The sequence below is a fragment of the Pelodiscus sinensis genome, chromosome 27, assembly GCF_052426305.1.
Source record: "Pelodiscus sinensis isolate ZL-2025 chromosome 27, ASM5242630v1, whole genome shotgun sequence".
NCBI lineage: Eukaryota > Metazoa > Chordata > Testudines > Trionychidae > Pelodiscus > Pelodiscus sinensis.
In genome coordinates, this window is record NC_143078.1 from 17,927,025 (window position 1) to 17,952,875 (window position 25,851).

Here is a 25,851-nt window from a genome sequence, read left to right on the forward strand (position 1 = left end):
CCGGCGCTCTGTGTATGTGCAGCAAGTAGGAGTGCGTGTGCGGTGGGGGGAGAGCCAAGGGCACCCAAGTGGTCTCGCTCCAAGGCCCCGGCCGGGCGAGGGACAGAGCGCAGGCCAGCGCCTCAGCCGTGCAACGGGAAAGCTAAACCGCGATGCCCAGCGGCTAGGATGCGAGCTGGGGCCAGCTCCTGTCCTGCATCCCTGCCCCCTGCAGGCCTGTTCCCATCAGTGGGATCTGGCAGGCTGTGCCGCCTGCCCCTGGCCGTGCCTGGCAAGCCATCACACTCCCCCAGCCGGGACACAGGCCACTGCTCGCCCTGCTTTCGAGGCTCCGGGTTTAGCAATGCCTGGCGGGTGGGGGTGGATGATGGGGCGGGGTGAAGACCCGTCTCCCGAGCTGGCAGCTCACGGAGCCACGCGGGCACGGCCGGGGCCCAGGCGACCCTGAGGCAGCAGGAGGAGCGTTGTGAGAAATGGGAGGGAAGCGAGGGGCAGGGCTGCCTGTCTGCTGCACCCCACGTGTGCGAGGGGGGCTGGGAGTCCCGGGAGAGGAGCGAGCCAGAGCAGAGATGCAGCCAGAAAGCTGGAATACGGGGGGGGAGGGGGGAGGGGATCTGTCCCCTCTGTCTCTGCAAGCGTACATGGGGAGACGTGCACCCCTCAGTCTGTCTCCTGGGTCCGGGCACACAGCCCCAGGCTGGAGGGGTGGACTGACACCGCCAGGGCCATCTAGCCTGGCCCTGCAGGGACCAGGCGCACCCTGGAGTCTGCTCCACCCAGCTGTGCTCACTCTCGCAGCCAGTCTGTCACACTCACACACCGTGTGTCTCTGTCATTCGCACAAACACGCACTGGCCTGACCCAGCATGTACGTGGGGAATTGGTGCTACTTGTCCTGCTTGCAAAGTGGGTTGTTTTTTGGTCCGTGGTGTTGCTTTGTGTGCGATTTCATAACTTGCATTTCTCTTCCGCTTCCATTTAATTCTTTGGGAAGTGAGTTTGAAAATGCCTAACGCGTCCTGTCCGCAGAGATTGTCCTGGAGGTGGCTGGCATGTCCCCGCTGCCTCCTCGCCCGCAGGCACCGCTGCTGCAGCTCCCATCGGTCAGTCCTGGAGAACGGTGGCCAGTGGAAGCTGTGCCTGTTGTGGCTGAGGGCATGCTGAGGTGGTTTCAGAGGGCGGGGGGCCAGGGCGGGAGCGGGCCTGCCTCGACTCTGGGGGTGGCTGTCTCTCTGCTCCCAGAGGTGGTGCGGCTTGACACCACCCTGCACGCCCCAGGGGAACGTCCTGTGGCCCCAAGACGACTCCAGAACCCATCCCTCCTCTCTCTTCCTTCAGGGAGTCCCCTCCTTCGCCCTGAGCCCCTTGGCCCAAGACCAGAGCCTGCGCCCCAACTCCCTACCCAGCCTGGTGAGAGTGAGTGAGAGTCGGGGAGGAGGGAAATGGAGTGAGCAGGGTGAGGCCTCGGCGAAGGGGTGGAGCAGGGGCAGCGCCTCAGAGAGGGGTGGGAAGGAAGCCGGGCCAGGGGATTTGGGTTTGAGGCAGCTCTTACATTGCACCGAAACTGAAAAAGCGTCTTGTGGTTAGGAAGGTTGGAGACCGTTACAGACTAAGAAAACATGGAGACGGCCATCGTGGGCTTTCATGGGCACCGCCCCCTTCGTCAGATGACCCGCTATGATTAGAGGATATGGAAACTGGAAATAAATGGGAGACGGGAAGGGGCGGGGGGAAGAAAAATGTTCTGTCGTCCCCCCCCCCCACTTCTGGGCCTCCCAGAGAAAGGTGCTAAACCTGAGCAGACACAGATCAAAGGCAGGGGATGGCTAAGGCAGACAGGATACCATTCCGAAAGTAGTTAGCACCTTCACTGATAGAGGTGGGGGATGGGCGACAGAACATCTTCCCCCCCCCCTTCCCTTCTCCTATTTATTTCGAGTTTCCTTATCCTCTAATCATAACTCCGGTCATCTGAACCAGTGGGCGGAGCCCACGAAAGCTCATGATCCCATCTCCACGTTTTATTAGTCTCTAAAGTGCTACCAGACCACTTGCTGTTTTTTTCCTGCTCGGTATGAGCCCATATATGGAGCGGCTGAGATCAGCACCAGGGAGAAACAAACAACCCTTGGAGCTCAGGAACTGAGGCGTTTCCGTGGCTAATCCAAGCAGGGGCCCATCTAGCCTTCCGACATGGCTAGAACCAGCAGCTTCACGGGGAGGCCTAAAAGCCCCATAGGGACCAACCTACCTACAGGAATGTTTCTTACGGAGTCCCAGCTTGGATTGGGGCCCTAAGTAGGAGAGTTTTTCTGACTCGGGATGCTTATCTAGAGCAGTGTTTCCCAATTTTGTTTGGCCACAGAACCCTTTTAGATTGGGAAGAATTTCGAGGAAACCCCCAGGGAAAATTTGTCGAGCAAAAAAAAAAAAAAGCCACCCAACACCCCCCGGAAAACAGTCTGGTATATGGAGCTGAAAAAGTAGACCACAAATAAGTAAGGATAATAATAATGAACAAATGCTAAATAAGGCCATGAAATCAACATTTAGTTTAATTGCACGTATTTAAAAACAAAACTCACGTTTAATGTGTACAAAAAAATAAAGCTAAAAAACTAATATGAGTTATATTGGCAGTTTTCAATGTGAAGAGTGGTATTTCTTCTTTTCTTGGCAAATTCTTTTTATATTTTGTTTAATACTAAAAAGTTGGATTTGCATACCTGGCGCTGCATTCAGTCGATTTCTGTATTTTGTTTTTGTTGCTGCATAATTCGAGAACCCAGTTTCACACAAGTATGTGCTGGGGAAGGTTAACAACTGATGAATTGCACGTCTTGATAAAGCTGAATATTCTTGACATAAGCCGCCCCAAAATGTAATCAGAGAAACTTCTTTAAATTTTTGTATTAATTGGCTATCTGAAGTGATTTCGATTAGGTTTTCATAATCTTGCATAGAAAAACTGACTGGCTTTCCTGTTATACTTAATGGATTACAAATCCAGTTATTGTTGTCATTTATGGTTGGAAAATACTTCATGATGTTTGCGTATAAATCACAAAGATGATCTGCAATGTCCTGGCCAGGAAGAAGAGTACAGGAGAAAGCTTGGGGCAGAGTTGTCTGGCCAGTTGGGAGGGTACAAGAGGGGACTTGGGGCAGGGTGCCTGGCCAGGAGGGAGGGAGGGGACTTGGGGCAGGGTGCCTGGCCAGGAGGGAGGGAGGGGACTTGGGGCAGGGTGCCTGACCAGGAGGGAGGGAGGGGACTTGGGGCAGGGTGTCTGGCCAGGAGGGAGGGAGGGGACTTGGGGCAGGGTGCCTGGCCAGGAGGGAGGGAGGGGACTTGGGGCAGGGTGCCTGGCCAGGAGGGAGGGAGGGGACTTGGGGCAGGGTGCCTGGCCAGGAGGGAGGGAGGGAACTTGGGGCAGGGTGCCTGGCCAGGAGAGAGGGAGGGGACTTGGGGCAGGGTGCCTGGCCAGGAGAGAGGGAGGGGACTTGGGGCAGGGTGCCTGGCCAGGAGGGAGGGAGGGGACTTGGGGCACGGTGCCTGGCCAGGAGGGAGGGAGGGGACTTGGGGCAGGGTGCCTGGCCAGGAGAGAGGGAGGGGACTTGGGGCAGGGTGCCTGGCCAGGAGAGAGGGAGGGGACTTGGGGCAGGGTGCCTGGCCAGGAGGGAGGGAGGGGACTTGGGGCACGGTGCCTGGCCAGGAGGGAGGGAGGGGACTTGGGGCAGGGTGTCTGGCCAGGAGAGAGGGAGGGGACTTGGGGCAGGGTGCCTGGCCAGGAGGGAGGGAGGGGACTTGGGGCAGGGTGCCTGGCCAGGAGGGAGGGAGGGGACTTGGGGCAGGGTGCCTGGCCAGGAGAGAGGGAGGGGACTTGGGGCAGGGTGCCTGGCCAGAAGGGAGGGAGGGGACTTGGGACAGGGTGCCTGGCCAGGAGGGAGGGAGGGGACTTGGGGCAGGGTGCCTGGCCAGGAGGGAGGGAGGGGACTTGGGGCAGGGTGCCTGGCCAGGAGGGAGGGAGGGGACTTGGGGCAGGGTGCCTGGCCAGGAGGGAGGAAGGGGACTTGGGGCAGGGTGCCTGGCCAGGAGGGAGGGAGGGGACTTGGGGCAGGGTGCCTGGCCAGGAGGGAGGGAGGGGACTTGGGGCAGGGTGCCTGGCCAGGAGGGAGGGAGGGGACTTGGGGCAGGGTGCCTGGCCAGGAGGGAGGGAGGGGACTTGGGGCACGGTGCCTGGCCAGGAGGGAGGGAGGGGACTTGGGGCACGGTGCCTGGCCAGGAGGGAGGGAGGGGACTTGGGGCACGGTGCCTGGCCAGGAGGGAGGGAGGGGACTTGGGGCAGGGTGCCTGGCCAGGAGGGAGGGAGGGGACTTGGGGCAGGGTGCCTGGCCAGGAGGCAGGGAGGGGACTTGGGGCAGGGTGCCTGGCCAGGAGGGAGGGAGGGGACTTGGGGCAGGGTGCCTGGCCAGGAGGGAGGGAGGGGACTTGGGGCAGGGTGTCTGGCCAGGAGGGAGGGAGGGGACTTGGGGGAGGGTGCCTGGCCAGGAGGGAGGGAGGGGACTTGGGGCAGGGTGCCTGGCCAGGAGGGAGGGAGGGGACTTGGGGCAGGGTGCCTGGCCAGGAGGGAGGGAGGGGACTTGGGGCAGGGTGTCTGGCCAGGAGGGAGGGAGGGGACTTGGGGCAGGGTGCCTGGCCAGGAGGGAGGGAGGGGACTTGGGGCAGGGTGTCTGGCCAGGAGGGAGGGAGGGGACTTGGGGCAGGGTGCCTGGCCAGGAGGGAGGGAGGGGACTTGGGGCAGGGTGCCTGGCCAGGAGGGAGGGAGGGTACAAGAGGAGTCTTGGGCAAGGTGCCAGAGCAAGCTTGGAATGTGGGCTCTTGGTAAGGGGGAGGGGAGTGAGGCTGTGGGGTCTGGGCATGAGGGGGGACGCTTACCTGGCTTGGCACCCTGCTGTAGCAGGGAAAGCCCCCAGGCATCATGTTCTTGTTCCTGAAGGAGGGAGGGGAGGAGGGAGGGAGCTCAGTTCCCCCCCATGCTCATGCAGCGGGGAACCCAGTGCAGCTGCAGCACCAGCCCATGCTTCCCGCTGGCAGGGTGTGTGTGTGTGTGTGTGTGTGTGTGTGTGTAGAAACCACGACCTTCCTCGCCAGATTAAATTTTGCCACTTCCCCAGCAGGCTGGGGAGGGGTGCAGGGTAGAGAGAGCAGCAGCACATGGGGGGCAGCAGAGCCTGAGCCGGGTTCCACACAGGCAGCAGGTAAAAAACATGCCGTGGTCCGAGAGCAGCTCCTCGGCTCTGGCCACCCCTCCCCATCGCAGGTGCAGCACCAGCAGCCGGCGCTGTAAACGCTGCCACCTGCACGTGAGGCGCCGGGACAGGGCTGTCCTGCAGGGTGGGGAGGGGCCGTGCCGTGCGCAGTGGTGAGGCAGCCACAGCGGGTGGTGGAGCGGCCGGAGCCGCGTGCCCCCAGAAGTCCGTCCCCGCTGGCAAAGCCCCAGTGGGAGCTGCCTATGGGTTCTGCAGGGGGCGGGGGAGCAGGGGCCATCTGGGAACCCTGCTCTAGAGTGGTGCTTCCGTGGCTGTTCTGGGCTCCTTTTGTATCGTGTAAGCCAGGCATGTCCAAAGTCCGGCCTGCGGGCCAATTGCGGCCCATGTTCCGGTTTAATACGGCCCCACAGGTAATTTGGCAATATCTATCTTTTATGGCCCCCAACGAATCCCCGAGCGCCGCTCAGGACTAAGGATGAGCTCGGGCGTGTTCGCAGCTCCACGTACCCGAACCCGCCGGGAAGCTGACCGCGCGCAGCGCTAATCACAGGTACTGAGACATTTTCCCGGTCCGCAGCTGCAGAGATCGGGAAATGTCTCAGTACCTGTGATTGGCGCTGCGCGCTGTCAGCTTCCTGGCGGGCTCAGGCACGTGGAGCTGCGAACACGCCCGAGCTCATCCTTAGACTCTTCACCACACACAGCCACAAAGGCAAGAGAATTCTTGTTGGGCAGTGTATTAGTGCTCGGACGAACACACTTAGACCAAAACCTCTGGCACTGCGCTCACATGATCCCTTCCCCTTCTGGTCAATTTCAAAAATGGCGACTGTAAATAAGAGAAGGAAAGTTGACAGTGAGGGACAGGTGGAAAGTGGAATATTTCTTCACTGAAATACGGAATCACTGTGTTTGTCTGATATGCCAAGAGACTGTGGCTGTTTATGAGGAATCTAATGTCAAGAGACACTACCAGTCGAGACATAGCACATACGACAAGCTAACACGGCGCGACCGCAGTGAAAAGTTGAAGCAACTCAAAGCTGTTTTAATGTCACAACAGCGATTTTTCACAAGAGCCCGTGAGTCAAATGAAAATGCCACAAGGGCGAGCTATGAGGTGGCAACGTTAATTGCTAAAAATTGCAAATCTTTTGCTGAGGGTGACTTTATCAAAGAATGCGTTATGAAAATGGTTGAGAATATCTGTCCCGAGAAGAAGCAAGAGTTTGCCAACATTTGCCTGGCTCGTAACACTGTAGCATGGAGAATTGAAGAGATTTCATCAGATATTAAGAGACAGTTGACGTCCAAAGGAGTGGATTTTGACTTCTTTTCAATAGCCTGTGATGAAAGCACGGACCTATCTGACACAGCTCAGTTGCTGATTTTTATGAGAAGGGTGGACGATGAAATGAATGTGACTGAAGAGCTACTTGACCTCCAGAGCCTTACGGACCAAACAAGAGGAAAAGATTTATTTGTTTCTGTTAGTTCCGCCATAGATGACATGAAACTGCCTTGGAACAAAGTTACTGGGATTATTACTGATAGGGCACCTGCCATGGCTGGTGAACGAAGTGGATTATCAACCCTAATCTGTAACAAGGTGATCGAAGAAGGAGGCAGAGCTATTAAACTCCATTGTATCATTCATCAACAAGTTCTCTGTGCTAAACATCTCAAATATGATCATGTTATGAAACCGGTGCTAAAGACTATTAATTTTATTCGCTCTAAAGCCCTGTGCCACCGCCAGTTTAAACAGTTTCTACTGGACATCCAGGCTGAATACGAAGATGTTTTATATCACAACGATGTAAGATGGCTCAGTCGGGGGTCTGCACTGCAGCGTTTCTACTCTCTCAGAAAGGAAATCGGAGAATTCTTGGAAACAAAGGGACAACCAATGCGAGAACTATCCGATCCTATTTGGCTGGCTGATTTGGGGTTTCTAGTTGACATAACAAAGCATCTGAATGTACTGAACACGAGTCTTCAGGGGAAAGATGCAGCGGTGAACCAGCTTTATTCACACCTCAAAGCCTTTGGAACAAAGCTGCAACTTTTCATAAGGCAGTTTTCACAAACACAGCCCAATACCATACATTTTTCAGCGTTGCAGGAAATAATGAACAGTTTTCCACAGGACAATATCAGTGCGCAAACGAGCAGGTATGCAGCAGACATCGCATCTCTGGCTGGGGAGTTTAAACGGCGCTTTCAGGATTTTGCAGCTATTGAAAAGGAGATCAGCCTTTTCTCCTCTCCATTCTCGGTTGACCCCGATGATGCTCCAGATCAGCTGCAGCTCGAGCTCATTGAGCTGCATTGTGACAGCGAGTTACGCAGTCGTCACCAACAGCTCTCTCTTGTGAACTTTTACCGCCAACTGGATAAGAGCTGGTTTCAAGAGATTCGAACATTGGCTAAGAAAATGCTGAGCTTGTTTGGCTCAACATATGTGTGAGAAGACATTCTCTGCTATGAACTTTAACAAGAACTGCGTGAGGGCAAGACTAAGTGACTCTCACCTGCGTGACATTTTGCGCATCAAAACCACTGCTTTTGAACCAGACCTAGCCTATGTGCTGCAGTCCAGATCTCAGTTTCACCCTTCACATTAGTGCAGGCAAGTTTTTTTTCCAACTGAGATGAATACATTGTAAAATCTCAGTTAATGTCAGTTGGTCTAAATCAGTTATAAATATATTTGGACACAACATGTATAGTTGGTGTTATGTTCCTGTTCATATTTTTTGAACTTAAAAGTTGACAGACAACCTTTATTACCAATAAAATGTAATGTACTTTACAATGTTCCTGACATATATTTCAGCTTCCTGGATTTTTTTTTTATCTGGCCTTCAGATACGAAAGGCAGAGTGATTTAACACCTGTTTAGATTTGTCATCCATGTGACGAAATGAAAAATATGCCGTGTGCAATAAACTTTGCATAAAATAGTTAATTTGCATTTAATTTTAATGGTTCAAAGAATGTCAGGCAAAATGGTCGGCCCTCACGCATGTTCACTTCATCAAATCTGGCCCTCGTTGAAAAAAGTTTGGACACCCCTGGTGTACGCTCTTGGTCTCAGCAATGGAACTTCCTTCACTGAGAGGGGTTCTAGGCTGAACGTCTCTAGGGCGGCTCCCTTGGGACCGGACCGGCGCTGAACGAGAGAATTTGCCGAACCACAAGAGGTCGAGATTGTCTAGCAGCATCACCATGGCTACTCTGCACTTGTGTTCTGGGATACTGGAGGTGTCCCGAAATAGCTACCCGCGTCTTTTGAATGCATCTGCTACTTTGAAATATAGCGGACGCACTATTTCGCCATCCCTGTAGACCTCATTCTACGAGCAGTGAGGGGTGGCTCAAAACAGCCCTTTACTTGGAAACAGACTCGAAATAAGCTGTGCAATTTGCCTAGCTTGGTTTGGGTCCTGTGTAGACGCACCCTTACTGGGCTCGGAAATGACATTTGGGGGTAAATTAGAGCTAAAGAACAGCACAGAGCACTGAGAGCCAGGCCTGGTGGCTGTAGCAAACCTTATGGGACTGTGGGAAACTTGGCCACTCCCATGCTAAGCAGACACCCAGCTCACTCAAATCATGCCAGACCACGGATGCTGCCAGACCAGAGAGGTGCAGCCTGAACCAGGGGAGCGAAAGCAACTGAAACAAAAAGCCCCAAAAGTCCCACGGTCTGGTGCTCCACGTCTGGTGTCGGGCTGGTCCCGGCGCCGCGAATCAATATGTTTTGCCTTTATACAAATAAATCCATTTGCTGCAGCCTGCAAGTGGCCCATCTGAGGGACCTGTCCCATAGAAAATGCTCCAGCAGGGGATGTAGGGAGGGCTCAAGGAACAGCCATGTTGGCATAGCCCCGCTCCCGTCAGCTACAGCGTGGGGGTCTGTAAGAGCAGGCTGGGTTGCAGAACTGAGACCTAACATTGTTATTTACATGTTGGTACAGGCGCCTTCAGCCCAAGAGAAATGATGAACATTTCGCACACATGAGGAGTCCAGGATAATAAGAACATAACATAAGAACAGCCAGACTGGGTCAGACCAAAGGTCCATACAGCTCAGTGTCCTGTCTGCCAACAGTGGCCAATGCCAGGTGCCCCAAAGGGAGGGAACCGAACAGGTAATGATCAAGCGATCTCTCCCTGCCATCCATCTCCACCCTCTGACAAACAGAGGCTGGGGACACCATTCCTTACCCCCTGGCTAATAGCCATTAATGGACTTAACCTCCATGAATTTATCTAGGTCTCTTTTAAACCCTGTTATAGTTCTAGCCTTTACAACCTCCTCAGGCAAGGAGTTCCACAGGTTGGCTATGCGCTATGTGAAGAAGAACTTCCTTTTAATTGTTTTAAACCTGCTGCCCGTTAGTTTCATTTGGTGTCCTCTAGTTCTTATATTATGGGAACAAGTAAATAGCTTTTCCTTATTCACTTTCTCCACACCACTCATGATTTTATAGACCTCTATCATATCCCCCCTTAGTCTCCTCTTTTCCAAGCTGAAAAGTCCCCATCTCTTTAATCTCCCCTCATATGGGACCCGTTCCAACCCCCTCACCATTTTAGTTGCCCTTCTCTGAACCTTTTCTAATGCCAGTATATCTTTTTTGAGATGAAGCGACCACATCTGTACCCCTTCCTTAAGGGCCTGATCCAAAGCCCGTCAGCAGCATTAGAGAGACTTCCCCGGTCTTCAGTTAACCCTGAACCAGATCCGTACCACAAGAGCCGTAGGGTCAAACACGCCTCACTGCCGGCTCCCACTCTGGGGACAGTTGCTTTCCTGTTTAAGGCTGGCCTCCTGGAATGTGGTTGTGCTAGACGATGGAAATGGCATCTCTGCTCCGCAGTGACAGGCCTGGTTAAAGCTGAGGCCCATGCGAACCGTCTTCCCTTCAGGCTAAAGGGGAAGGAGTGATTACAAATGCCCTTGTGCTGTGATGGCTGGAAAGCAGAGGAAGCCCAAGCCCACGGGCCACGTGGCAGAGCGGTTTCCTTGGCACTGAGCGCATAGCACAGGGCCTCGGGGACGGATTGCTTGCAGCTCGCTGGGTGAGAGTGGCCAGCAGCCAATAAGCCAGTGACCCTTAGAGGAGGACCAGAGAGAGAGCTTCTGAGGAGCATGTTACTCACTGCAGGGGCAGACTCAGATTTCTGAAAAGGCCACCAGGCCACCGTTTCAGGGAAGCATGTTTCCGTCCTGGTAACCCAGCTGGATTTCACCTCGTATCACTCATGTCTGGAAAGGCCCTGGCAGGGCCCAAGACTGACTCACCACTCCGGCCAATGGGGCAAAGAACCAAACATCCTGATCAGCAGATCACCAGGCTGCCAAGTGCCCTTAGTGCCCCGGCGGCAGGGATTGTATCTGGGGCTTATGAAGTTGTTGTTGCTTTCGTGCTTGCTCGGAATAAGGAAGTTTTCTCTCTAGTGAAACTCACCAAACATGGACTTCCCTCTCGACCGCGGGCAGGAACGCACAGGCAGAGGTGCTGGCTGACACGCCAGCTGCAGGTGCTGTAACCGTTCTGCTACCTGAGTGGCTGCTAAAAATAAGCACCTGCGTGACGTGCAGCTGGTGCCGGCATAAAAAGAACGGCCCAGGTTCCGGGGAGCGCTATTCTCATTAGCGCGCTGTGGCTAAGGCACCTGTCTAAAGACAGGCCGAGCAAGGCAGGGTTACGAGCGGCAAGGTAAATACAATCAATGCGACTAAAGATGATTTGCCTGCAATGGCTCAGAATCAATAGAAACAAACCGCCCTGGCTTTGAGCTGGCGGGCGAGATAATTCCCCGGGGGATTGATTGGTGCTTGCAGAGTTGCCGGTGGCTCCATAGCCCCTCTCCCTGTGCTAGAGGCAGTTCTGTGGCACAACGCGGCCGGGTGGGGAGGGCTCACAGCCTTGGGCTCCAGCTCCGAGTGCAAACCTGCACGGGGGCCGGGCTAGCAGTCGGCGGGGGTCACGCTCGGTTTGCACTGTTGTGCTGCTACTTTAGCGCAGCTTTTCCGTGCGATCTTGGGTTTTGCGCCCCGTGCTAGGAAAGCAGAGCTCAGGCCTGACCCTCCGCTCAGCCCCGGGGACTTTGACCTTGTAGGTAAGGCAGAGGGAGCCAGCACAGAGCACGTGAGGCGAGGTGCCCTGGCGCTGTGTGGAATCCCTGCACGGGCTGAGTTTCGCCCTCCGCTGTAAGGGAATGGCGCTGCCCAAGCAGAGCCAGGGGGAGGTCGGGTTTTAGGCAGTCACACAGCTCGGTGATCACTGCTCCCAGCCCTCATGCTGCAGGGACCCCCTTCCGGGGAAAGCTGGGAGCCCAGACCCAATGGCTCAGTGCTGGCCTATGAGTTCTGCTGCGTAGAGACCCCACCCACCAGGAAGTGGCCTGAGACCCCCCGTGGCAGTGGCCAGCGGCGAGGCTGGGGATCAAGGCACAGGCCGAACAGGAGCTGTCTGGGAAATGGCTTTGGGGAGCGGTGTCGGCGTGCGCGGCATCCTCGGGGCTGGGAACCAGGCAGAACCTGGGCAGGTGCCTTTCACTGTGGCCGTGCTGGTTTGTTAGCGCTTCACACCATGGTATTTGGTTGATACTCCTGTGTCCGGAGAGCAGCCTGGCCTGCGACCCAGCCCCCAGGGAGCGGCTTGAGTTGAAAAGCATCCTGCCTCCGCGCAGGCCTTTCTTTCCGATCCATACCCCGGATCGGAGCGTGTGTCAACGTGGCACCAGGGACGCGTACGACCCCACTAAGAGTTTGTCTGCGTAACCGTAATAAAGACGGTTGGTCTCTGACCAGCGGCATCAGAGGGCCAAACTGCCAACTGGTTTACATCTGCTGTCTAATCCAGCTGCGCGGCTTCCTCTGTTGTAGGGTCTGAGCCATGGAAACCCCGAGGAACAAGCCAGGAGAAAGCGAGAGCCACTCGAGGGGAAAGTTCCTGTCGCTGGACAGGAAGGAAGCGAAGAAGGTGCTGGAAATGTATGTCAAGCGCACGCTGAGCAACTGTGAGGATTCCCTGGCTGCTAAGAAGAGGGTGGAGGAGGCCAAGGGCGTGCAGGGGAAGAGGACGAGGAAGCTCCGGCGAGCAGCAAGTGATTTCTACGAGTACTCCGGTTCCAGGTTAGTCACGAGGAAGGGCCAAGCCGACAGAGCCAGGGCAGCAAGGCCAGCAGATGCTGCCAGTGTGCAGAGCAAACCGTTGGCTTGTGGGAATGCTACCGAAGAGGAGCAGAAGCCAAAAGGAAAAGGTTTGAAGAGCTTGCCCCCAGGGAAAACCCAACACCCTTGGATCAAGGCGCTGCTGAATTTCTTCTTCCAGAAAAACACTGATGATCATAAAGAACACGCCTGTAAAAAGACAAAGGAAAAAGAAGCCAGCTTGCAGGGGGCTCCTACTGGCACGGAGGCAGAAGTGGCTACAAGAATTGGAGTAAACTCCAGTGCATCACTGCAGCCTGGGAAACCCAGTAAAAAGAGATCCAGCCTCAAGAGAGCTTTCTCCTTTAAGAAACACACCGCGGAGGAGGAGAAGAAAGCGGGGATGGAAGCAGGGATGAAAGCAAAGAGGCCCAGCTTTCTTCCACTGCGGAACAGTCACCGGCCATCGTCAGGTGGGAGCGGAGAACATTGCTAGCTAACTAGTTCCGTGTTCCCTGCGGGCACTAAGGGCCAACTCTGAATGTGGGATTCATGATGAGAAGCATGACTGAGGGTGAGACATAAGGGAGATTTTCAGAGGCCCCACAGATGCCAAGGACCTTGTCTTCCCGGGAGAGGGTTTGCTTGTGTAGACAGGCCTGGTGGAGATGCAGCTTGTCCTGGCAAAAGAATTCTTGGGCTGGTGCCACTGAGACCGGCTGTCTGCACAAAACAAGCCATACTGGGAACAGGACTTTTTTGCCAGGAAAGCTGTGTCTGTGTGAGGGGTGTTTGCCAGTATGAAGCTGTAAAGACTCACCCCCCAAACTCACATTATTTTACTGGCAGAAGTATCTGGTGTGGACCTGGCCTTACTCCCACTGGCTTAAAATGACTTTCAGTGGGAGTTACGGGGCTGTCAGACAGCTTTCTAATGTTCTATTCTTGTGCAGAATAAATTTTGTTCTGTGCACCGAGGCATGTGTGGATGTGCACCACCAGCAGAAACACATGCTGCTAATCAGGTAGGCAGGACCTGAATCTCTCCTGGGTGGCTGTCCACATGCTCAGCTTCCAGGCAACACTGGTGCTCACCCTGCTACTGGGCTGGCACATAGCCTTTAAGGAGCAGCTGGTACATTTTCAGCATGGGTTGGCAAAGCTCAATGATTGTCTGTGCAGCAGTGGCTATTGGAGCATGGCATGTCTGACAATCCCTCTCAGTCAGCAAGGTCACCCCAGTTAAAAACCTCCTCCTCTTGTCTTTGCAGTCAGGGGAAAGCGAGAGCTTTACTGCACACAAGTCTCAGAAGAGATCCAACAGATAATCCAGGGCAATGAATCCAAAGGAAACAGGAAGCAGAGTTACCAAGGGCCATCAAGACCTGCTGGCACGCCTGAATCCGGTCAGTATCACCTAGTTCCAGGACCTGTACAGTCATGAGAAATGTTCCCTCTACTTTTGTGCAGAATAAATTTTGTTCTGTGCATCAAGATATGTGTGGATGTGCACCACCAGTAGAAACACATGCAGTCAGCTGCGGGCTCTGCTAATCAGCTGGGCACATTGGAATCTCTCCTGGGTGGCTGCCCCTTGCCCCCCATAAGTGGTGCCCTTGTGACCAGTAAGCCAAGTGCTTGGGCGGCCAAGATTCCCAGCCCTGCCAGGAGGTGCTTTTGTAGAGCGTGTGCTGGGCTTGAGGCCCACACCGTCGGGAACACGAGGGGGACTGTCTGCTGCACTTGCCCTTTTTGGAAAATAGCTTCTCAGTGCCTGCATTGGAACCTAGCCCCTGTGGCTGGGGCTCGCAGAAGAGCCTGTCTGAGAGCCTGGGAGTAATTTGTGTTTATCCGTCTGCAGAAGAAGCCATCATAAGAAAAATCGTTGCCTTGCTCAAGAGCACTGGGGACCACTTGGATGAGCAGGTAAGGGGGGGCTTGTGGTTTCCGTCCATGTCGTTGTTTCCCTACCACGGTTACTCACGTGGCACATGTGGAGCCAGGCCAGGCGATGGGTGGGGTGGGGGTGATTGCACACAGCACTGACTGCGAGAGCCGGCCGCTCCCTCTGCAGCCGATCGCAGCGCAGTCGGCACAGTTCTAGGTCCGCCAGCGCTGAGCCAAGCTGCCCTGTCCGGGACACCAGAGTGGTTACGACGATCTTGTGGCCCAGTGCGGTGGAGGCAGCTGCTTCCTTGGCCCACTCGCTAGTCTAGGAGGCCCACGGCCGGTCTAAGGGGATGTGACAGTGCAAAGGCTGCACACCACGAAGGCTCCAAACCAGGCTGGCCTTGCGCTGGCTTTGTGTGTAGGGCGGATCCAGGCGAGGAGAGGTGTGACTGGGGACTGGCAGGAAGGGATCGAAATGGCGGGAAGGCGGGGGGCTCACCTTGTGAGGCTGGCGGGGACGCCCAGCTGAAGGGATACGTTTTATATTAACGAATGCGCGTGCGACTGGCTTCCCTTGGAAACAGATAAGAGAAGACACAAGTCTCACCACGTTCTTCCAAGAGATCTCCTACAGCTCCTTCAAGCACCTGGCGGATGTCTATGTCCGCAAGGAAGTGACGGCCCAAGGGCCGGAGATGTCTCCGGAAGAGCTACAATTTGCATTCGCGGTGCACTTAACTGCCAAGGTGGCTGGCATCTGTAACCACGCGGTGAACAGGATCATGGGCTTTGGCACCCAGTATCTACAGGATACGTTTGTGCAGTTCTCCTACAGCAAGCACGTCAGGGTAAGCTGGAGAAAGGAGCATCCATGCCAGCGTGGGGCGTGGGGCGGGGGGTGGCAAAGCTCCAGGAGTACCAGCTGAGAATCTAGCCCCCCACGATCATCGTATTCTTGTCCCCTTGCGACCCTCGCTGCCAGGGGCTGCCCAGTCCCTTAGCGGGAGCCAGGCTCGGCCCTGACGCGCTCACGACTGACAAAGGAACAAAGTCTAAGCGCCAAACAGAGGGGTGTCTGAGGCACGGAGCTGCAGGGACTTGCTAAGCTCACAGAAGGGTTCATAGCTGAACCAGAGCTCCTGAGCTGCTGTCCAGGCGCTTAACCATAAGATACGCCCTCCCGTCACCTGCCCTGCCCCAGTGGTCCTGATTCATACTGTAATGCAGAGATTCCCAACCTTTTCCCATGGAGGAACCCCTAAAATAATTTTCCATATTCTGAGGAACCCCTACCTATGAAAACATTTGCTGAGCCAGAAAAAGTTGACAGAGGGGAGCGCAATTCAATTACTGCTAAATTATTGTCCAGAAAAATGTATTTGTAAAGAGCTGCTGTATAGATATGTCAGCTTATATTGTAAAGAAGAAAAATTCTTTATTTATTCCACGATTTCTCGCAGAACCCCTGGCGATGGTCTGCGGAACCCCAGGGTTCTGCGGAACCTGGCTGGGAAACTACTGTAGTGGTTTGAAAACCCTCTGGGATCACTCAGTCCAGCCTCCGTACCCGGCATCGGGAGCTGGGTGGGAAACACGAAACACTGACAAAGCAAAACCAAATATTTCTTTCTGATTTTGTTCAAATGGGGTCTGCTGTCAGCAACACCAAACTTCCCGTTCTGGGGGCTTTCAGCCCCCCCCCCACTCTTTTCCTCGAAAATTACTTTTTTAAAGAATAATTTTTAACAAGGCCCCGTTGACACAACCCCCCCGTTTTGTCTAAAACGTTGTGACAAAGGCTCCCCCACCAGAGTGCAGTTATGTCGTCTCAGGGCCTGCACAACGGATCCGTGTCAGACAGATAAATCAAGACCCGGGGTGGCAGCCATCAAAAGAGAACAGGCGGAGCAGCACAGGCGAGCTGGTCCCTTCTGGCCCGCTGGAGGCCTGGGCTGGCACAGGGATCAAGCAGGTTGCTCCTGGTGCATCACTGCTTGGCGTGGGCTTCATGCACCACTTCCCGAGAGGCCCCCAGGAGCCCCGTGGTGGGTGTGGCTTCTCTGGGGACTTTGCACAGGGAGGATCAGGGCTGGGGAACCTGTCACTCCACATGGCCCTCACTCATTCCCCGCGAGGAGCTGGGCTGCATCGGTCCGGGAGCACCGAGCCTGTCACAGCTGCTGTGTGGCAGATCCTTGCTTCTCTTGCCCGGGCCCTGCCGCTAGCGGGGCACTGGAGGCAGGCTGCGGGCAGGGGAGCCGTGCTGCAGCACTGCCCCATGCCAGCGGCTCCCGCACACAGAAACTCTGCAGGTGGCAGAAATGGGAAATTTCCCTTCTGACCCCCAATAGTAAGAGGCTGGCTCAGACCGATGGGGCAGCTCTGGACTCCCCAAGCTTGGTGATTATCAGGCGGAGCGGGGCCTCACGGCGCTTTATTCTGTCTCAGCAGGACGGGGAGAAGTTCCACATTAGCAGCGGTGAAAGCCCCGACTGAAAACTGCTCCCCACAAGTTTGCTTCCTGAGCTGCTGCCGGTTCGTATGGCAGCTTCAACGCCAGCCGCACCCCCCGGGGCCAGGAGGGACCAGCTGTCAGGGACTCCTGCATTTGGTAAATCATGGCACATGGATTAAACCCGGAAGAAAGCGTGTCCCGGGGAGGTCAACGTGGAGAAAAGGAGCCAGCTAGCTAGGGATGGATATTCAGTATCTGACTGTTCACGATACTCCTCAGTCCGACTATTTGCATAGCACAGCTCAGTCTTATGAACCATTCGAAGCTCAGGACAGAAACACGTTTCACTTCTATTGCTCGAAGCCCTTGCTGAATTCTAAGCGTATGTGCTAAGTGCCCTTCCTGAATAGGACGCTTTTTACACTGGGCTCCCCGCCTGTTGCTCTGTCGTTTATTTACAGTGGTTCATGATCTTACATTTCTGCAGGGGACGGTGACCCTCCTGGGCAGGCACTAGCCACGCTCTGGTATTCGAGCCTGGGATGAAACCAATGAGGGTTCTCCTCCATCGGCTGCGGCTGGGGTCTTACCTCCCCCTGCAGAGCGCCTGCTGCTGGCCCTGTCGCTCTGGGGGTTTGCAATGCGAGTGGTGGAGATGCAGGGGGAGCAGTGGAGGGGGCATTTCTGAGCACTGCAGGGCAAAACAGGCACCACGCCTCCGCGTGCAGCAGCTGAGCGTTCCAGGCCCCCTCCGAGGGCTCAGGCCGGGGCGGATGGAAATGGTGTCGTTCCGCCAGCACTCACCAGCAAACCGCTTCCAACGCGGGCCGAGTGCACAGGGGCCTGTCGTTCGCCCAGGGCTCAGGCTGCGGCCTCAGCATAGCTGGGCAGAGGTAGGGGCTCAGACCCCCTCTGCAGCTTCAGAGCCTGGGCTCCCCAGCGATCCCCAGGGCAGCTGAGCTGGGCCAGGCCCTGGCGAGCCGAGGGGCTTCAGATGCGGGGCAGCCACGTGCTGAGCAGCCGGCTACGTCTGGTCTTGAACATTGGCCCTTGGCAACATCCAGCCTTCCCCGTAACGAGCCAAAAGCGCCTCCCTGGCGTCGATTCCTCCAGGGCTGCTTGGTGGAGACAGGAATTGTCCTTAAATCATTGGCTGCCTCAGCTGGTAGCAGAGTGTGTGTGAGTGTGAGTGAGTGTGTGAGTGTGTGTGAGTGTGAGTGTGTGTGTGTGTGTGAGTGAGCGTGTGTGTGTGTGAGTGAGTGTGAGTGTGTGAGTGAGCGTGTGTGTGTGTGTGTGAGTGTGAGTGTGAGTGTGTGAGTGTGTGTGTGAGTGAGTGAGTGTGTGAGTGTGTGTGTCCCTTCACGCCCATTACACGTGTGCTAGGGAATCCTTCTTCCAGGGCCAGTGCAGTTCTGTCTCCTCCCTTCCAAAGCCAAGGTGGCCCATGACCCAAGGCTCTTGCTCCTCCTCCCGCCGGCCCGGCCGGGGCTGAGCAGCCAGGGCACAGCTGGCTTGTGCTGGGGCGACAGGAGAGTGAAGCAGCTCACGCTGGTCGGAGACGCCCGGGGTGCAAACAGCTGTCAAGCAAGGGGCAAAGCCGCCCTTCCCTGCTCTTTCCTTTCCTCTCCCATTCAGATCCCTCGCTGCGGCTACGGCCTGGGAGATCCCCTCGTGAGCAGGGGGTGAGGCCCAGTGCCCATGGGAGCCAGGGCTGCCCCTTGCTGCCCTGTGGAGGGAGGAGACGGGTGGGGCAGGCTGGGAAGAGGTGGGGGGCGGGGCTGGGCAAAGCCGGCCCAGGATCTGTCCCACCAGGGAGCAGGGGGCTGCCTGGCAGGTTGGGACTCTCTCCGGCCCGGACACCGGAATCTGCCAGGCTGTTTGTCTGACTGTTCTGCTTCAGTTCAGCCAGGAATTCAGGGGGGCATCCAGGCGCTGCACAGGCGGCCAGACAGGGTGGGCGGGGTCCCGCCTGGCGCTAGAATCGCTAGACACACAGGCCCCAAACGGCAGGGGCAGGGGGCACTGAGGGCTGCCGGGATGTGAGGAGAGGCGGAGACGGGGGCTTGCACTTTCTGCACGGGGCGTGGCCAGCCGGCCTGGGGGCCGATGCCCTAATTTCTTGGGTAGAAAATTGAGGCCCTGGTCAGTTGCGGTCATCAGAGATCCATCCCTTGGTGCTACGGCAGGTAGATGGGCAGCTCTGATACGTGTGCAGTTCTGCATACGACGTACACCCTGCCGCAGTGTCGGGCAGATCCGAGACGCACTTCGCACTGACCCCGCCGCTGCACAGCACATCTGGGGAGCTGCCACCCCAGGGCCATGAGGGGCCCCGCCGCTGCACAGCACATCTGGGGAGCTGCCACCCCAGGGCCATGAGGGGCCCCGCCGCTGCACAGCACATCTGGGGAGCTGCCACCCCAGGGCCGTGAGGGGCCCCGCCACTGCACAGCACATCTGGGGAGCTGCCACCCCGGGGCCGTGAGGGGCCCCGCCGCTGCACAGCACATCTGGGGAGCTGCCACCCCAGGGCCGTGAGGGGCCCCGCCGCTGCACAGCACATCTGGGGAGCTGCCACCCCAGGGCCATGAGGGGCCCCGCCGCTGCACAGCACATCTGGGGAGCTGCCACCCAGGGGCCGTGAGGGGCCCCGCCGCTGTACAGCACATCTGGGTAGCTGCCACCCTGGGGCCGTGAGGGGCCCCGCCGCTGCACAGCACATCTGGGGAGCTGCCACCCCAGGGCCATGAGGGGCCCCGCCGCTGCACAGCACATCTGGGGAGCTGCCACCCCAGGGCCATGAGGGGCCCCGCCGCTGCACAGCACATCTGGGGAGCTGCCACCCAGGGGCCGTGAGGGGCCCCATCGCTGTACAGCACATCTGGGGAGCTGCCACCCCAGGGCTGTGAGGGGCCCCGCCGCTGCACAGCACATCTGGGGAGCTGCCACCCAGGGGCCGTGAGGGGCCCCATCGCTGCACAGCACATCTGGGGAGCTGCCACCCCGGGGCCATGAGGGGCCCCTCCGCTACACAGCACATCTGGGGAGCTGCCACCCCGGGGCCATGAGGGGCCCCTCCGCAGCACAGCACATCTGGGGAGCTGCCACCCCAGGGCCATGAGGGGCCCCTCCGCTGCACAGCACATCTGGGGAGCTGCCACCCAGGGGCCGTGAGGGGCCCCGCCGCTGTACAGCACATCTGGGGAGCTGCCACCCCAGGGCCGTGAGGGGCCCCGCCGCCCCGGCACACAGCACCTGCAAGGGGCGTTGTGTTCTCCTGATGCTTCACAAGAGCAAAGGGTTTCTTATTCTTGGGGGGCTGGGGGGCTAGTGGAGCCTCTGATTCGCTGAGGGTAGGTCTGCACTTGCACCCTCTTTCAAGAGAGGGATGCAAATGAAGTCATTTGAAATTGCAAAGGAAGCTGGGATTTAAATATCCCATGCTTCATTTGCATATTCGCATTACGGTGCTATTTCGAAACAACAGATGCTGTTAAGATGCAGTTAATTCGAGAGAAAGCCCTTCTCTTGAAATCACCCTTATTCCTCATACAATGAGCCGGGATTTAAATATGCAAATGAAGCCTGGGATATTTCAATCCCGGCTTCATTTGCAATTTCAAATGTCTTCATTTGCATCCCTCTCTCACAAGCAGGTGCAAGGGCAGACCCACCCGAGTGCCTGCCCCCACTAATCCCGCTTTCCAAGGTGCCGGGGTTAGATTATTAAGTCCGCCTGGCATCTAATGAATCACTTAGTCCTAACTTCCGTGCTGGTAAGAGGATAAGGACAAGGTTGGGTCTTACACGTCTTCTGGCCTCAAACCCAGCCCGGCTCTTGGCCGGTAATTATAGCTCTGTCGCGCGCAGCCACCGGGCGATTCGCAGGGCTCCGGAGGCCTGGCATGGAAAAGAACGAGGCGAGAGCAGCCGCTCTGCCAGCAGGGCAGGCCGGAGGCGGGTTCCACTCACTCGTTCCTGCGCGCTGGCTGCGAGGCGGGGAACGGGCAGCGGAAGGAACTAGGGAGCAGGACGTGTGAGCGGAGGGTGGGGATGGCAGCGAAGAGAGGATGTCTGCCGCCCCGCTACCCAGCAACCATCCCTGGACCCAGACCCCCCGTCCTGCCCACACGCAGAGCCACCCCTCGTCTCCCCCACCTAGCTACCTCTGGGGGCTCATTTAGTAGCAGATTAGCCACCGTAGATCATAAAGAGTCACCCCAAGCTTGCAGCTGGGTGGCCGGGTCCCCCACCCGAGGCCCGTGTTCCGCTCTATGCAGGCTCTGCCCCGGGAGCTCTCCGTTCTCTCTGCCTGCTAGACGCCCTCTTGCCTCTACTGGTATAAGTGCCCAGCCCTGAGACTTCCCAAGAGCCACCGCCAGGCTGGCCGTCTAGCCAGTGTCTGGGAGACCCCTTCTGGGATGCCTGCCGGCTGCAGGCCCCCTTCTCGCAGCTCCTCTTACCGGCTCCCATTCGGGGGTTCCCCGCTCAGCCCTCGCCTGGGAGTGCCGCTCCACGCCACCGTGGGAGCTTGGGGATTCTGCATTCGGCCCAGGTGCTCTCACAGCCCCTGGGGCCCTCGTGAAACTGGCATGAGCAGGCAGAGCCGGGTGCCCCAGAAAGGGTCGCGGGCCGGGATCATTTGAGACCCTGCCGCAGATCGTTGTGCGGAGGCCCAGCAGGGTTTCTGCACACGCTGGACACAGCACGGACAGCGTGTCCCTGGGTGCCAATTCCCACCAGCCTCAGCATTCAGTTGCCAGTGAAGCGTGTCGGACACGCGTCTCCGTAGCCAATCGCTCGCCTCCGCAGCACAGAGAGTCTCTTCTTCTATGGAGATCACAGGACCCCCTTCCCCGGCTGAGTGAATGGGGAGCAACGACGCCCCGAGCGTCTTTTTCACCCTTGCAAATTGCAAGCGAAGAGAACACAACATGCCAAGGAGCTGTTTCCTGCCAGAGCTCTGAGCTGCCAGAGTCTGTTTGGCAGCATGTCCTCGGGGCGGAATCAGCCCCAGGACACACAGACGCCTAGAAACGCAGGGGCACAAGGCTCAGGGACCAGTCAAAGCCCAGGGAGGGATGCTGTACGAATTCAATTCAGCTGGCAAAAAGGAAGCTTCATCCAAGGAAGCAAACAAACACACAAAAGAAAGAGTCCCCCTCCCCATTTGCAAAAGGGACTGGAATTTCTGGCCTCCATTTTGGGTCACCCCCTGGTTTGCAGCAGATGGAGGCTCAGCGCTTTCGGAAGGTCAGGCCCCTTTTAGGCCTCTCAAATGAATCCCCCCAAAACAGCCACTCTGAAGGCGAAGGCTGTAGTTTGAGCCGGTCTAGAGACGACCTGTGGTCAGTGTCTCCTGACGCTGTCTCATGCAGTGTGACCCCAGCCTGGCTTCAAATGGCGACTTGTAAAGAATTAAAATATGTGTCTGGCAACCCGTATTTACCCGGACAGTCCAGTATTTTCGCCCCCTGTCCGGTAAAAAAATTCAGAAAATACTGGACACCTAAGATGGCTGGTATTTTCTGATTTTTTTCCCTGGCCAGGAGGCGAAAATGCTGGGCACCTGGCAACCCTACAAACACTCAGTGCCTGCCCCCCCCCCCCCGAGCTCCACCCCGGCCCCCAACACCTCCAGCCCCCAGACCCCATGTTTACATGGTTCCGCAAGGCTGCTGGTACAAAATAGCTGCTGGCAAAAAGACCAGGGGGAAGCAATGACTCCCCTGGGTCTTAGTGCTCAACCAATCTCCTGTTCCTATCCCTGCACTCACTCATAAAAGGGACATGCTGTTTTAATGCTTATATATATATATATATATATATATTGCTTAATAAGTCTTGGAGTCCTTTTTTTCCCCTCAACAGCTTTGGTGTCCCCCCCCTTTTTTTTCTTCAACAGAATTTTTTCCTGGTGTTTTTTTTTGGGGGGGGGGGGGGTGTTCGGTATTTTTGTTCCAACCATCTGGCAACCCTACGGGCGGGGCCTGTGTTTGCCTTCTGGACTTTGAGCATAAGGACGCCCTTGGGCCACATGCAAGTTCTTCTCCTCAGCCAGGGGCCAGAGAGGTGCTTTGCGTCCCCCAATGGCCGAGGTTGCCAGCGATCACTTGGCTCCGGGAGGCAGGGCTCGAAGAAGGCTCCGGCCCAGCGGACGTGCAGTGCGACCCAGGAGAGCTGCCAGCACGGGCAGCGGGTGATGCCTCAGCCTTGTGAGAGTGGCGCCAGCTTGCTGCAGTGCCTGTGGTCTACGGGGAGCCCCCATGGACACGTCTCCTGGAGGGGGCCACGCTGCAACCACAATGGCTGTGCTCCCTGGCCAGCGCCCTCGGAGCGCGACGGAGCAGAGCACTGCCCGTGCCTTCGGGGCAGCCTGGCGCCTGCCTCCCCTGCTGGCACCTGGTGCGGTGGAAGCAGCCAAAGCCAGCGCCGTGCAACTGCTCCACTCGGCTGCGGGCGGCGACCCCACCCACACGGTTCCAGGACGCTGCTGGGCTCCAGATTCACAAGTTGGGAGGCCGGGGGCGTTTCTGACGGCCAGCCCTGCCAATTCAGCCTGGATCTGAGAGCCGCACTGGGCTTCCCCCCGGTGCAGCCTGTGGGGGTTGGAGTCCAGGTGCAGAGCTCGTGGGGGGAAGCAGGAGCGCAGGGCTCTGTTGGTCACTGAGGCTGGTGTAACTCGGCTCCAGGCGCTGCCCAGTTACTGCTAGCGCAGAACCGCCCGGAGCTCCGTATCGCGATGGCCCAGCGGGAGTCCAGCAGCGGCCCGGGGAGAAGGCCACAGAAAATTCCCTGTCCCTGAGCTCTGGGGGCTTGCTGGGTTTGTGCAGCGCCTAGCGCAGCGGGGACGCCTTCGTGCTAGTGCCGTGCAAATCATAAACCGAAAGCCGGTTCGGATCCGCTCCCGAGAGCCCCTGGAGGGAGGGTCCTGACCCTCAGTTTACAGATATGAACTGGCCTGTCCCGGGCCATGCAGCCAGTCAGCAGCAAAACCCAGTCCTCTGCTCAGTCCACTAGGCCACGCTGCCTCAGCAGGCCCGCAACGGGTGGGGGAAGGGCACAGGGGGCACCTGCAGGCAGCCAGAATCCAGGGCCGTTCAATCACTGCCGAGCCCTGCGTCGTGTGCTCCGGGCAGCGCTGAGGGCTGCCTGAGGGAGGCTGGCCCCAGCCACGCCCCTTCCAGCCGAGGCCCCGCCCCCTCGGGGTGCTGAGCCAGGCCCCTTCCCGCCTTGCCCTGGGGCCCGGCAAGTCCGTTGGCCCCACGGGGCAAAGCAGCCACCTTGACACTGCGCCGGCGGGAGAGCCAGCCCAGCCCAGGGCCTCCAGCCTTTCCAAGCAGGAGTCACAATGTAAGATCCAGCTCACACCCTGGCCCCGCCTCCTTTGTGCCCCTTCTCTGAGGCCCCGCCCCCTCCCCCCGTCCTCCCTCCCTCCCTTTCGCCAGCCATGGGCAGGGGGCTGGGGCGCAGGCTCTGGTCTTGGGCTAAGGGATTTAGAGTGGGAGGGGCTCTGAGCTGAGCCTGGGGCAGGGGTTGGGGTGCAGGAGGGGTTCAGGGCTGGGGCAGGGGTTGGGGTGCAGGAGGGGTTCACGACTGGGGCAGGGGTTCAGGGTGCAGGAGGGGTTCACGACTGGGGCAGGGGTTCAGGGTGCAGGAGGGGTTCAGGGCTAGGGCAGGGGTTGGGGTGCAGGAGGGGTTCGGGGTAGGGGGTGGGGTGCAGGAGGGGTTCAGGGCTAGGGCAGGGGGTGGGGTGCAGGAGGGGTTCACGACTGGGGCAGGGGTTCAGGGTGCAGGAGGGGTTCAGGGCTGGGGCAGGGGGTGGGGTGCAGGAGGGGTTCACGACTGGGGCAGGGGTTCAGGGTGCAGGAGGGGTTCAGGGCTAGGGCAGGGGGTGGGGTGCAGGAGGGGTTCAGGGCTAGGGCAGGGGGTGGGGTGCAGGAGGGGTTCAGGGCTGGGGCAGGGGTTGGGGTGCAGGAGGGGTTCGGGGCAGGGGGTGGGGTGCAGGAGGGGTTCAGGGCTAGGGCAGGGGTTGGGGTGCAGGAGGGGTTCGGGGCAGGGGGTGGGGTGCAGGAGGGGTTCAGGGCTGGGGCAGGGGGTGGGGTGCAGGAGGGGTTCAGGGCTGGGGCAGGGGTTGGGGTGCAGGAGGGGTTCGGGGCAGGGGGTGGGGTGCAGGAGGGGTTCAGGGCTGGGGCAGGGGTTGGGGTGCAGGAGGGGTTCACGGCTGGGGCAGGGGTTCAGGGTGCAGGAGGGGTTCAGGGCTGGGGCAGGGGTTGGGGTGCAGGAGGGGTTGGGGTGCAGGAGGGGTTCGGGGTAGGGGGTGGGGTGCAGGAGGGGTTCGGGGCAGGGGTTGGGGTGCAGGAGGGGTTCGGGGCAGGGGGTGGGGTGCAGGAGGGGTTCACGGCTGGGGCAGGGGTTCAGGGTGCAGGAGGGGTTCAGGGCTGGGGTAGGGGGTGGGGTGCAGGAGGGGTTCACGACTGGGGCAGGGGTTCAGGGTGCAGGAGGGGGGTTCAGGGCTGGGGCAGGGGTTGGGGTGCAGGAGGGGTTCGGGGCAGGGGGTGGGGTGCAGGAGGGGTTCAGGGCTGGGGCAGGGGGTGGGGTGCAGGAGGGGTTCGGGGCAGGGGTTGGGGTGCAGGAGGGGTTCAGGGCTGGGGCAGGGGTTGGGGTGCAGGAGGGGTTCGGGGCAGGGGGTGGGGTGCAGGAGGGGTTCAGGGCAGGGGGTGGGGTGCAGGAGGGGTTCGGGGCAGGGGTTGGGGTGCAGGAGGGGTTCGGGGCAGGGGTTGGGGTGCAGGAGGGGTTCAGGTCTGGGGCAGGGGTTGGGGTGCAGGAGGGGTTCGGGGCAGGGGGTGGGGTGCAGGAGGGGTTCGGGGCTGGGGCAGGGGTTCAGGGTGCAGGCTCAGCTGGACACCGCTTACCCCAGGGGCTGCAGTGGGGCTAAGGCGGCTTACCCCCGCCCTGGCCCTGCCCCACTCCCCAAAGCAGCCAGCAAACTCCGTCCCAAGCCCTGCTGTGCCCCCTCTGTTCTGTGGAGACGGGATTCAGGGTGGGAGGGGCACCCTGACAT

At 58.2% G+C, this 25,851-nt stretch overlaps 1 protein-coding gene across 1 annotated transcript; it reads left to right on the forward strand.

Moving 5' to 3' along the window:
- Positions 1-11,120: 11,120 nt before the first annotated feature.
- On the forward strand, positions 11,121-17,215 carry BNIP5 (BCL2 interacting protein 5). Its single transcript, XM_014574686.4, has 5 exons — positions 11,121-12,915; positions 13,714-13,848; positions 14,304-14,368; positions 14,917-15,180; positions 16,784-17,215. The coding sequence occupies exons 1-5, from the start codon at positions 12,186-12,188 to the stop codon at positions 16,826-16,828; spliced, it is 1,239 nt and encodes a 412-aa protein (XP_014430172.3). The 5' UTR covers positions 11,121-12,185; the 3' UTR covers positions 16,829-17,215.
- Positions 17,216-25,851: the final 8,636 nt, after the last annotated feature.